Raw genomic sequence first — 13,232 nt, 5'->3', positions numbered from 1 at the left:
TTCAGCCCAGGGCCTTGCCCCTAGCAGGGGCTAAGTGAATGGCAGCCTGTATTTTCAGATTCTCTCTAGCTTTCTCTCAGAAACCTGGTAATGGAGAAATGGGAATTCTTTCCTGGATGTAGCACCTTGAGAAAACTGGGTTGAGGATAAAAGTGGTATTTATGTTCCAATCTTTTTTTTTTAAATGACATGTCAGAATTGCTCTCTTCCCCGAGACTTTCCCCAAGGAATCTCTCCTAATCCCTAAGCAAGCAGACACATTTACCTACTGATGCCCCAGTGCTTAATGACACACTGTCACGTGGCTTCTTGTTTATTGAAGGCATTTTTCTCCTTGGCCAGGCTGTGACATGCACAGCCTTGGAGGCACCGTGGTGCCCTGCATGGTCCTGGGTACAAAGCAGGTGCTTAGCAGCTATGTGCTGGCTTGCCCTGAGTGGTGGCCAAGCCAGCTCCACAATCCCAGCCAGCACCTGGTGGTGACCAGAACATTTCCTGCCTTTGAAACAGTGGGTTTGGTGACTGAGGACATGCCTGTGGTGGTGTGAGACAGAGCCTGATGGGCTGGTCTGGGCTCTGGTCTGCCATGGCCTGGGCAGCTCTGCGGGGGGCAGGCTGCAAAAGGCTCCAGCTCCCACACCTGTGCCACCCGCAGATGGAAGGCGAGTGCTTCAAGCAGGCTAACTCGAGAATAAAATGGCTTTGGATTTTATTTAGATTTGCCCATTCCAGGAGCACAGGCCTGGAAGAAGCCCAGGAACCAAGAAGTCGTGACTATCTCTTTGGCTTCCTATGTCGCCAGGTGTTGAAGCAAGTCTGTCTTGGTGGCCAGGAGTGGCTGAGGCGGGCAGGTGGAGTGTGGGCTGAGGAGCCACACGCGGGCTCATTCGGGACCTTGCCTCCGGCGACCTCTCACACCCTTCCAGACCATTGCCCCGACCGCGCCCAACACAAGGCCGACTGCTGCCGCCACTGGCACGGCCCAGTAGTACACATTGGGGGCTTCTGCAGCCTGGTCTGGGAATAGCCCGCTGTTCCGCAGGGTGTAGAGGTAAGGGCTGTCCTGCGGAGGAGGAGGGGAGGGTCAGAAGTGAAGGGCCTCCGTCAACCATCATCTGCCCAGCTAAGACCTGCTGAGTCCCAGCTCTGAGATGGCACAACCTGGATGTTTCTGCAGTGCTTCCCTTTTGTAAAGCTCCTGTGTTTACACTGCACCCAAACCTTCTCTACAGGGATGGGGAGCTAAGGTGGTCAACACCCGCTGTGGCCTTTCGGTTTCTCACCAGCATCTCCTTCCCTGTTAAACCTGAAGCTGAAAGATCAGGAACTGATAGGTGACCACAGGACAGCTCCCACCCCCTGTCCTCTCAGTCACTACTGGACAACTGTCCCCATCACCCCATCCCAGGAACACCCAGGGGTCAAGGAAGGTCGGTGTGGAAGGGCAGCTGGTTTTGTAGTAGATTAAAGAATCAGAAATGGGACGGGCAGGGAGAGGAGGCACTGGGACTGCCTCCCTGGGTCCTTTCCTTCCTTCCACCTCTCCACTCTCTCTCTGTGACCCTTAAGGGAGAGCCTGCCGTGTCCAGCCCACGCTAGGAGCTACGATGAGTACCTAGAGTTAAGATGTGATGTCCTCTGTCATTGCCCAGCAGGGAGATGAGATGTGTGTGGAAACAGTGCGGAAACACAAAGGAGAAAGGGTCAGTGTCCAGGGGAGGTACAAAGAGAAAAGGGAGACCCACGCGTGTGTGTCTGGAGGCAGGGACAGAAGGCAGAGACAGAATGGGGCCACAGCCCCGAGGGCCTACAGCAGGGCCTGGAGAGGGGAACATCCTCCGGGGCAGGTGGGAGATGAGCCCTAGGAAGAGCGGATGGCAGAGTGAAAGCGCGGACGCGGGCAGGCATGGCGCTTGTCTGGGAAGTGGATTCTTGTGCCAGGAGCATAGAGTGGGAGGTAAATCCCCACCCCCCGGACTCTGGTCCGCAGGCAGTGGCGAACAGACAAGGATTTCAAGCAGCCCTGACAAGACAAGTTACTTTCCAGGAAGGCCGATCTGTGTCCGGTAGCAAGTGTAGCGTGGACAGAAAGGGGAGAGAGGAGCTGGGGAGACGAGTCGGGGCTTTGTCAGGGGGCCAGGTGAGGATGGAAGGTATGGCGAGGGCAGGAGAGGACTGTAGGCTCCAGGAACAGACACTGTGCCTTATCTCTGCCTCCCATCTCCTGCTCCGGGTACGATGCCTGGCACAGGAGAGGCCCTGGACTCGTCAGAGCCCTCAGAAGTAATGGGTGATTCAAGACACCTGGCCAGGGCTCCTAGGCTGCTTCCCTGAGACTCCTCCCTTCAGCTGGAGCTGCCGAGTGCTCCCTCCCCTCACTCCCTGCTGCCCATGCCCTGAGGAGAAGAGAATTTCAGTGGCAGTGAGGAGAGCTGAGATCCGAGAACATGGCAGTGAGTGGGGGCGCTCTTGGTAGAGCCTGCCCTGGGACGGCTCTGTGCCTCTGGGTGGCAGGACGTTTACTCACGGGAGAGGGGCACTTGAGCTTGGCCCGGCTGTGGGTGAAGTTGTTGAAGGTCGTCTTCTGGCCCACCGGTTCCAGCTAAGGAGAGAAAAAGGGCACCTTGATTCTCTCCAAAGCTGGGAGAGACTTCCCTGTCAGAGCAGGTGGCTCACACCAGACGCCTTCCCTTTGCGAGGGTGGGTTGAACCCACCAAAGCAGCAAGACCCAGGGCAGAGACCAGCAGCCCCGGGGATTGGGACGCTGGGATGGAGGTGACATCTGACTCGCAAAGGGATGAGTCAGAGTCTGTCAGCAGGGCAGGACTTTAAAGCTATGCTCCTGGGTTTGCCAGGAGGATGCCAAGGTCCAGGAGAGACTGACCAGTCCGGGATCCACAGAGAGTTTGTGGCAGGGCTGGGACCGGAACGTCCATCTCTGGCTTCCCTTGTGGGTGGCTGTGATTGCAGACACTGTATTTCCAACTTTATAAAACGATGATAATCATATTTACTAACTTCCTGGAGTGTGTGGGGCTAGTCAATTTCAGGAAAACTTTGAAAACATATTGGTTACCATGACATTGTTTCCACACTTAGCTTGTCAATCTTGGGAAACTGGAGTTTCTCACTTGAGTCACTTTATGTGTTTTCCACATAGATGAAAAGATTTCCTTGAAATATCCCTGGGAGTAAGTGTGGTTCAGTGAGTTCTGCCTAACTAACACTTTTGATCCCAGGACCCTCTGAGAATGAGCCGAAAGCTGCTGCTCCCACCTCCCCAGTGTCATTAGTCTGCCCCGGCAGGTGGCCAGCACCTCACGGCCCCCTGGCACCATCACCTACTGCAGACTCTGTCCTGAAGGTCCAGCCCCACCCATTGTCCAATCTGCTTCCCGCCTGTCCCTGACCACCAGGCACAGCCAATGAGGGAAGTGAAAGCTCGGCGTCTGAGCTAGGGGCCACGCCTGGCCCATGACCTCACTTTCTGTTGTCTTAAGCCTTTTATACCTTTTATACCTGTTCCTTAGTAATACAATTGGAGGAGGAAGGGCAGCTCTTGTCCTGGGAGAGGTGCAGGGTGACTAGATGGAGCACACCAGGCAGGTCACTGGGTCCTGGCTCTGTGGCTAGTGAGCTGCACAGCGCTCGGCAGGCTACTTAACTCCCCCGAGGGTAGGGATGGGCACTGAAAGCCTGTCCTGACATGTTGTATTGTGAGCATCAAATGAGAAGAGGACATGAAAGCACGTGTGATCGGGGGTGGCTTACCTATGTAGGATAACGCTATCGGCACTTTCTTAGAGCTGGGAAAACTCAAGCCTACAGTAACAGAACAACCCAGGGACAGAATGAATGCTAAGGGCCAGCTTAGTCCCAGTGATATTCCAGGAACTAATTGGCACAGAGGAAGGTCTTGATCACATCGCCTCAAAACCACACTCCCTCCAGCCACCGTGGCTGGTACTTCTCACAACTTCCCGAAAGAGCTGTCTCAGTCACTGGCTGCTCTTCCCAACCTCCCATCCTCTCAGCCGCTCATTCTAGTCAGTCTACAGTGTCCATCACTGGATGGAAGCTCTGGTCAAGGTCACCAATGACCTCCATGCAGTCAGAGCCAATGGTCACTTTTTGTCTTCATCTTGCTTCGCTTCTCAGCAGCATTCATTAAAGTGGATGCCTCCTCCTTGAAACACTCACTTCTCTTGACTTCCTGGATACCACATTCTTCTTATTCCCCTCATACCCACCTCCCCCTTCTCATCTCTCTCGCTGGCATCAAAAGTTGGAATGAATGCCACAGCTGGGTAGTTGACCCTACACTTTTTTCTACCTACTTTTTTCTTCAGGAGCTCTCAGTCAATCCTGTGGTTGTAAATACCACCCCTGTGCTAATAACCCCACTTTTTTTTGTAATCTCCAGCCTTGACCTCTGCACTCCAGACATCTGTATTAAACAGCTTATCTGACACCTCCACGTGGATGTCTGGAAGGCAGTTCACACTTCCCATGTCCAGCTCTTCATTTTCCTTCCGAAGATGATTTCTCTCTACCAGTTCAACCACCCACCCAATTTCTTAGACTTCAAATCAAGAAGCCATCCTTTGTTCTTCTTTCCCCTCATCCACCAGCCAGTCTAAACACATCCTAATTCCTCCATTGCCATCACCCCCATCCTAGCCGCCTGCCTCCCTCAGCTGGACACCTGCAGCCTCCCGATGGTCATTCCAGGTCCAGCCTTGCTTCCTCCCAGCCCATCTCTATGTGCGGTGGAGGGTGAGCCCCATAATACATTGCTCCCCCTGCTCAGAGTTATCCAGGGACCTGGCCCCTGCCCGCCTCTTTGACCTTGTTCATGTCCCTCCAGTCACACTGGCCTTCAAGTTCCTTGGACACTTCCAGAGCATTCCTGACTCCAGGCCCATGTGAGTTCTATTTCTTCTGCCTGGAACACTCTGGCCCCGGACCTCTGCCTGGCAACCTCTTGCCATTCAGTTCTCAGCTCACCTGTTACCTCTTCATTGAGGCCGCCTCCTCTCTGACCGTTACCATCAGAAATGACCTTGTTGATTTGTCTACTTCTCCCCACTAGACTGTACACTCCATGAGAGTAAAGATGTTCTTTTCTTTTTCACTGCTGAATCCCCAGAACCTGGAATAGTACCTAGCAGTGCTCAGTAAAAAGTTGTTGAATGAATGAATGGTTGGATTAATTGAAGTCATGAAGACCTGAATGGAGAAGCTAGGAGCAGAGGGGGAAAGCCTGGAGTTGGCCACAGGAAATGGAGTTGTTTTTCCTAGAATGAACCTTTCCTAAGGCAGGCACTGTGGATACCGACCATGTAGCAAATGCCAGGGCTGGGCAGGGTGCAGTGAGCTGGGTGGGCCACTGGCCCACTCTGGGCATTCAGAGGTGGCTTCCTGCAGGAGCTGGCACCTGACTCGAGTGTGCAGGTGAGAAGGGCAGTCTGGGATAAGGTGGAGAGCAAGAGCAAACACACAGAGGTGGGGACTGCTGGAGCAGCAGCTGGAGAGGTTAATCAGGCCTCGGATGTTTGAAAGCTGGGGAGTGACCTGGTTAGGTTTTCTTTTACGCAGATGACTTGATTGCCCTGTGGAGAACGATTTAAGGCAGTGGTTCATAAACCCTGCACATTAAAATCATCTGGGGAGCTTTCAAAAAGTACTAAACCCAGGTTCTACCCCAGACCAATTAAGTGGAAATCTCAGGGGACAAGCCCACCTGGGCATTGGTATTTTTAAGTAAATTTTTTATTGAAGCTAACACAAGTCATAAGTGAGCAGCTGATACATTTTGATAAAGCGAGCATGCCAGCATCCAGATCAAAAAAACAGAATATTACCAGTACTCAGAACCCCCCTCCCACCTTCTTCCAGTACTCTATCCCCAATGAGAGAGATCATCCCTACGATCTAACACTATAGACTGAAGGAAAAACAAAAAGACCATTGTGCTGACTTCTATCACCATAAAATAAATTACAGCAATGAGAATAAACGAACTTCAACATTCACTATATGAATGTGCCATGGTTTATTTGTCCACCCTATTGGACGTTTGGGGAGTGTCCAGTTTGGGGCTGTTATGAGAACAGTGCTGCTATGAAGATTCTTATATGTACCTTCTGGTGGACACACTTTTGGCATATCTGTTGGGGATATACCTAGGAGTGGAATTGTTAGGTCACAGGAGATACATGTGTTCAGTGTCATTAGATATATCAAAGAGTTTTCCAAAGTGGCTATAGGCACTAATTGTTTTTAAAAGTCCCCAGATAATCCTTATACGCAACCAGCACTGAGAATTGCTGTCCTAAGGGCTGTAAGTCTGGAGACAGGGATGCCAATTAGGAGGCTGGAGTTGTCACCCAGCACCTGGGGAGATGCAGCTGCTAGCTGAGAGTAGGATTTCTGCAGAAGGGGGAGCAGGAAGCAGTGGAGGAATAGGCCTTAGAAAAGAAAAAGAAAAACTTTTTATAAGAAGACAAAATAAGGTAAAGGAAGAGGAAAACATTCATCCATGCTGCTGGTATTTCTGGATTCAGCTTTTGCAAAGATCTCTGGAGAAGGAGGGGCAAGAGATGAAATAGTTTAAAGTGTGTCTGTTGCCCCAGTAGCGTACCCTGGGAACTTCAGCCAAAGCCTGCAGACACTATGTCATAGGACTCTAATTATGAGACATGAATTCACCAGTTACATATGTGCTTATCAGGTTGGGAGCAGGGGAGGGTGGTGATGTGACCAGGACACTAGGGAGGCCTTGGGAAACCTGGACTTCTAATCCCCCTTGTGTCACTCACCGGCTGTGTGATGCTTGGCAAATTGCTTCATCTCTCTGTACTTTAAAGAATATTCTGGCTAGCTGACCTCTCAGATCTGTTCCGGCTCGAACAGTCTCTCTGGGGGTGACATTCAAGTAAAAAGATGATCTGAAAAGTTGGCATGATGCTATAGCTTTATGTCTAAGATGGCTTTGTATGAAAACATTGGACTTTGTAATTATTTCCCCAAATTATATAGCACGGGATAAGAAACTCTTGGATGACTTTAGTTTTGCTTTGTTTTTGTTATTTTTAAATTCAGGATATGTCTGAGATGATAATGGCTGGGGAACCATGGGCAATCCTGTCTTCCCACTACAGCTCCAGGCCATGTTTACCTTCTGTTTTCGTATCTAAGCTCCTCCCACTGGTTTTTATGAAATCAAAACGCCTCTCACCTGGGTGAGTGGGCAGAACTATTGAGCTGCTTTGGAAGAGGCCAGAACTGCATTGTTAATTCACGCTGAAAAAGACCAGCGGACCCTGTCTGTTGGAGTCAGTTGGGATTTCGGGCAATAGAGATCTATCCCTGCTCTTCAGGGCTTTTTTTTTCTTTTTTTAAAGGAATAAAGTCACATGACTCAGCCACTGAAGAACTACTAGCCTTCAAAAACCAGATCCACAAAAGAAACATAACTACTCTCAGGAATTACCATTGTGCAAACTTTGATTTTAAAAATGACTGTGGGGGCTGGGTGAGAACTCAGAAATATTTTGGCTGTAATTCAGAGTCCTGGGCTGAGAGAGTATGATGGAAGTTTTAGGAGTGGGCAGATATGTGATGTCAACAGGAGAAAAATCCCAGGACAACAAAAGTAGAGAAAAGCTGAGTCTGTAATTAAATAGGCCAAGGATACAACCAATTTACATGCTGCTCCGAAAAGAAGAGGCTGCTAGAGAGGAGGAGGTGTAGCTAAGGAGAGAGTCAATATTGTGAGTCAGCCAAGGGAGATGCGGGGCATATTGGACGGGCTGGCAGGTGTGGGAATGTTTGCACGGCAGTGTTTGGCAGGGACACCGTGGGCCTGAAAGTGCGATAAAAGGAGCCTGGAACGCAGACTGTGCAGTTGCCATGGGCCAAAGGGGGGACGCGCAGGTCAGGCTGGGGATTGCGTTACCCACTGAGTCACGGGAGGGCATTTCATTTGCTGTGCAGGAGCATCTCGTTATGGGGGTGACAGGTCAAGCTGTGTGCAAACACAGCTGGACTGCTCAGTAGTTGGTGGCCAGCTGCAAAGGGCAGAAGCAAGGCACAGGCTAGGTGTCCCCTTCTGCCCCGTCAGAACTGGAATAGGTGGCAACCTGAGAAAACAGGCTATGTGGCTTTTTTACTCTTTGATATATAAAGAAATAAGAGTTATGAATATGTTGAGCCCGGAGTCCTGGAAGGCTGACCATGGTGCTGGGCGCCATGACTCATGTTCTCAATTTACTTTCCGAGATCTGTGTCATTTTCACTGTTTTATAGACATTGACACAGATGGCCCGAGAGCCCATGTGCCTAAGGTCACAGAGTCTGATTACAGAGTTATCCCCTCATAGGACCCTGGCATTGCTGAAAGAACAAAGTGTGTATGTACATACATTATCTTCAAGGGGCATGTGTATACGTATGTACACAAATCCTTCAAAAGTAATCTGTCAGGACCAATAAGGTATGCTACCATTTTGAGCTTTGGGGAGAAAGGAGCCATGTCAGCCAGTAGGTTTGTCACTGTGGGACTTAGAGTCAAGACCCTTGGATTGTCCCCTTTGTCACAGCCCAGCAGACCCCTCAGTTGCTCACCATGTTGTTCCAGAGTGCGATGGCCATCTCGGCATGGGCATGCTCTGAGAAGTGGAAACAGTCCTCGGAGAAGAAGGTGAAGTCAGGGTCGCTTCTCTGTGACCAAAGGCCAATGGGATTACCATCCTGGGAAAGGTGCCACCACCTGCCCCCACCCCCGTCCCCTGCGCATTTCTCCTGTCATCCTTTCCACTCTGCTGCCAAATGGCTCAGACATCAATGGAAGAAGCCCCAGATTTTGGAATTTTCTTTTTAAGCAAACATGAACTGAAGCCACCCACAGTCCATCCCTTTACTTTCAGCACCCCTGCCCTAGTAGTTGAAAAGCAGTAATATTTTTAGGAAGCTTTTTATTCTATCCCAATCCAGCAAATACCAAGGCTATGCCTGGGGAGCTTGGTCATCATTGATTTTCTCTTTTTCTTTTCAAGTACATCTAAATTCCACCCATACAAAAAAAAAAAAAGGTAGAGCAGAAACATCAACCCTTGGGAGTGTGCTGGGAATGATTAAAAGAGAAAAAGCCCACGTAGAGAAGGAAACAGGTCTATTGCCTAAATGAGGCCTGCACACACGAGCCTCCCAGAAATGCCTGAAGCTTACCTCGTTCAGTGGGGCAAGAGTGTTCTGGAAGAAAGGCTGCACCACAACCGCAAAGTCCTCGCGCTGCCCGTACTGGTGCCAGTAGGAGAACCTGGAGATGGCACTCTGGGGTGGGGAGAGACGCTGCTCAACCTTCCCGGCAAGGCTGGACAGACAGGTCAATTCCTGCTGTTGGGACAGGAGTCGGCCCTCCCTAGACAAAGGTGACTAGAGGGGCTACGCGAGGGTGATGCGTGCATTCACTCTGCACCCACTAAGGAGCACCTGCATTTTGGGGCCCTATGGTGGATTTATTAAGTACCCAAACACAGAATGTAAAAGGAATAGACCAGATACACTTATCCTCAAGGAGTTTATCCATCTGGGAAAATGAGACAACAGCTGGGGCCTTAGGGTCCATCAAGTGCAGACCGAATTTGAGTTGGGGAGGTATCTGATGGAAAAGTTTAATCTAGGTGATCTGCTTAGAGGGGCAAGCAGACTTGCCTTGTGAATGAAGACGGGTCAGTTTGCAGAAAGGCTCTGGGTGGGCATGGCTGGGGAGGGGACACCAGGGGAAGAGATGGACAGATGAGAGCAGGGGTGTGTTAGGGGAGCAGACAGGAGGGGGAGTCCACTCTGGGAGGCAGGGCTTCCCCTAGCTTCCACAAGGATCTCTCATTCCCCTCCTCTCCCTGGCCTTGGTGTTCAGTTCTCCTGGATAAATATTCCAGGCGCTATGATCTGCCTTTTAGGGACTAGCTTGCTCTCAGCCAAACCTTGCTGAACATGTGATTTCCAAGTCCTTGCTCAGGGAGTTGGTGGGGAGGTGCTCCCAGCTGGGGCAGGAAGAGGAGGGCTGTAGGGCTCACCTGGAAGTTCCAGTTCACTGTCTTCAGTTCCTGCATCTCCAGGGAGTTTTGAGCGTATCTGAGGCAACTGCAGTTGCTCCTGTGAGACAAGGAACCTTGTGTGGAGGCCCCCTGGGGCAGCCTGGCTCTGCTCCCCTGGGAGGCTGACTCTTGGACCCAGGTGACAGAGCCCTAACTCGGGGCATGAGGTCCAGGAGGTGGAAGAGTTGGCACCTCATGCTCGGGGCTGCCTGGGGACAGGACGCTCCTTGCCTACTCCTCCCCAAGCCTGGAGCCCCTAGGGTTTCTCCAGAGAAGGGGAGGGTAGAGAGGGGGCTGGGGTTTGGGGAAGACTGCCATGAGAGCTCTGTCTTTTGGTAGGAAATCACTCTTCATGTTCCTGGGCCCCTTGCTCAGGGCTCCAATGTGGGAAGCTGGGGAGGGCTGCCAGTGTGAAGCCTCCGGGACACGGTGGAATACAATGCCAGAAGCCTCTGGGGGAGCCCTTCTGCCTGAGGGCAGAGTTCCCAGCAAGAAAGGGAGCCAGCTGGTCACCTTCACAGCAAACCCATTTGGCCCCAGGTAGAACCCTCATGGCAATAGTCACACAAGCTCCAGCAATACCTCTAGCCTCAGGAGATGGCAACTTCCTGCCAGGGCTCAGCTTTAATGAATTCCAGGCCCCAACAGGAATCCTTGTCTTGCCCACTGTACCTCGCTCTAAGTCTAGCTTTCAAGGATGGAATAAGAGCAACTGTTTCCCGAGATCCTGCCCCAGGCGGGCCAGGTACCTCACATGCATTTCCTCACGACCTCACGTCTACCTCACAAGGAAGGTATCATATCCTCACTTTACACGTGAGGAGTAAGAGGCCCATAGAGGCTACCTGGTTTGTTCACAGTCCCTGCCATAGCTCCTAAATGGCAGAGCCGGGATTTGAGGCCAGATGTAGCTGTTTTGAAAGCTCATCGCCCTAAGCTGCCTCTCAGCTGGGAGCAACTTGCCAAGTTTGGACGTTGCAGTCCTAGACAGTATTAGGGAGCCTTCGGGATCACTGGGTGTCTCCTGCTGCACAGAAACAAAATGGGATCCAGAGAAATGAAGAGACTTGCATACAGTAGGCATGCACTCATGTAGAGGCTCTCCAGATGACTGCCTAAGCCCCTGGCTAACTGCTCATGTCCACCCCGCAGGCCTGGCTGCCCGCCCGCATGCCCTCCTTGTCCCAGTTGCCCGTGCCCTGGGACTGTGACCCATCCACTTACTGCCCTGCCAGCGTGGCACACGTCCTGCCTTGGGCCTGGTACAGGCTGGCCAGCTCCATGACCTCCACCACGTTGACGAAAGTCCTCGGAAGCTGCGGGGAGTAGACGAGAGGTCCTCGCTAGGCCCCGGCCGTGGTGGGGAGAGGGCGCTGGCTACTGCTGGAAGGAGCCCAGGGCATCATCTGCAGTCCAACTCCCCCCTCCCCAATTTTACCAATGAGGAAACTGAGGCCCAGAGAGGGGTGCGACTTATATCATCTCACTGGATCTTCTTAGTGCCCCCACTTCATAGACTGGGAAGCTGAGACACAGAGAAGTCACTTCTCTGGTCACAGTGCTCCAGAGGTAAGCTCTTTGCTGCAACACAATCCAGTCTCTGATCCAGTTAGAATTTCTTCTGCAGAGCAGCGGCCCCTCCCATACCATCCAGGGGCCCACTCGCGGCGGGTCTCTGCCGTGTGTATCTCACTGAACACAGTCTGTCTAAGGCACCCTGGGAGGGGACGCTCCAGTGAGGCAGCAGACAGGACCCAGGACCTGCAGCCACTCTTCCCTACCTCCTCGTAGAGGATGTCCAGGGCCTGTTGGATGTGCTGAGCGTACTCCTGCGCGGACTGGGCCTCCTGTAAAGGAAAAAGGGGGCTCTCTTCAGCCCCTGGGCTCCACTCAGAGGAGGACAGAAGCACAGGAAGGCCCGGGGCCTGGGCTGGCAGCAGAGTGACTACAGAGGGGCTGCGGTGCTCCTGGCCAGGCTGGGAAGCCCAGTCCTTGTTGCTAGTTGACCGAGACTATTCTAAGAAATCATCCCTTGTCCCCTACTAGACACCATGGACAATCTTCACCCCTACCCTGTTCCACCTTACCTCAAACCCAAAGACAGCACAGACACATCTTGGCCTCTTCCCTTAGAAGTCCCTTCTGTCACCTGACCTCAGCTTTCTCCAGACATCTACAGTGCCCTGATGACCACACACTCTCTTTCCTCTGGGCTTTGGACCATGCTGGTCCCACTGCCTGGGAGGGGACGCTTTGCTCTCCTGCATCCACCTAAATTCTTTTCCTTGTGATTCAGCCCAAGGATCTCCTCCTCTGACCCATATCCCCACCTGGAGGCTGATTTAGAGGTGCCTCATCATGTCCTGGGTGCTGTGTATGGGGTACATAGTAGGTGCTCAGGAAACACTTGCCAACTGAAGCATTGACTGAGGGAAACGGTCCTACATATTTGGATATGGCTCTGGGTTCCTTAGAAGGTGCTGGGAGACTGATCCCTGAAGGTAGGTGGTGACTTGCAGCTCCTACACTAAGCATCGGAGGATGCGTGTCTGCACCACGGGTGGGCTGAGGCGCCCGAGAGGCAGCACCAGATGCCGAGGCCAGGTGAGGTGCTGTGCGCTCAGTTCCAACAGGCACACGGCTGGGCCCTGAGGAAGTGCCCCTCCTGTTCACCGCTGAGCTCCCACCCACAGCTACCAGGAGGGGTGTCAGGGGCAAAACGACAGTCCGAGCTAAAGAGCTAACAGGAGGAGAGGGGATCTTGCATACCAAGAGTTCCTGCCCCTCCTCCCTTCCTGGAACTTAGCCTGAGTTAATCGTGGTGGGCGCATCCAGCCCCTTTCCACAAAACGATGCTCTCAGGAGTATAAACCCGACCGTTCCCACGAGGGACAGGTACTCTGGGGCTAGCAGAAGGCGTTTCTGTGCCCCTGGAGTCCAGAACACAGCAATATTTACATCCCTGTGAGGTCGGGGAGTGAGGGGGAGAACCGAGGGAAAAGCCAGCCCCTGCGCGTGGGAAGTGATGCTCAGGGAGCCCTCAGCAGTTGGCCTCTGTGAGCCATGAGGGGCGACAAATGCCTTCTCCCCCTACCCCACCCACCTATGACTGTCCAACCTTCCACTGT

General features: G+C 52.3%; 1 protein-coding gene across 1 annotated transcript in view; it reads right to left on the bottom strand.

Moving 5' to 3' along the window:
• Positions 1–883: 883 nt before the first annotated feature.
• PLB1 (phospholipase B1) overlaps positions 884–13,232 on the bottom strand; it is a 119,075-nt gene continuing 106,726 nt past the window's right edge. Inside the window, exons 52-58 of the mRNA XM_012652416.1 lie at positions 11,886–11,951; positions 11,329–11,420; positions 10,084–10,162; positions 9,233–9,337; positions 8,630–8,725; positions 2,528–2,602; positions 884–1,063 (exon numbers count right to left, since the gene is read on the bottom strand). Coding sequence (XP_012507870.1) covers positions 884–1,063; positions 2,528–2,602; positions 8,630–8,725; positions 9,233–9,337; positions 10,084–10,162; positions 11,329–11,420; positions 11,886–11,951 — 693 coding nt within the window. The remainder of the gene's footprint in view (positions 1,064–2,527; positions 2,603–8,629; positions 8,726–9,232; positions 9,338–10,083; positions 10,163–11,328; positions 11,421–11,885; positions 11,952–13,232) is intronic.

The sequence above is a fragment of the Propithecus coquereli genome, unplaced genomic scaffold (assembly GCF_000956105.1).
Source record: "Propithecus coquereli isolate 6110/MARCELLA unplaced genomic scaffold, Pcoq_1.0 Scaffold39, whole genome shotgun sequence".
NCBI classification, from domain to species: Eukaryota; Metazoa; Chordata; class Mammalia; order Primates; family Indriidae; genus Propithecus; species Propithecus coquereli.
The sequence above is the reverse complement of the archived record's forward strand: the minus strand, read 5'-3'. Positions and strand labels throughout refer to the sequence as shown.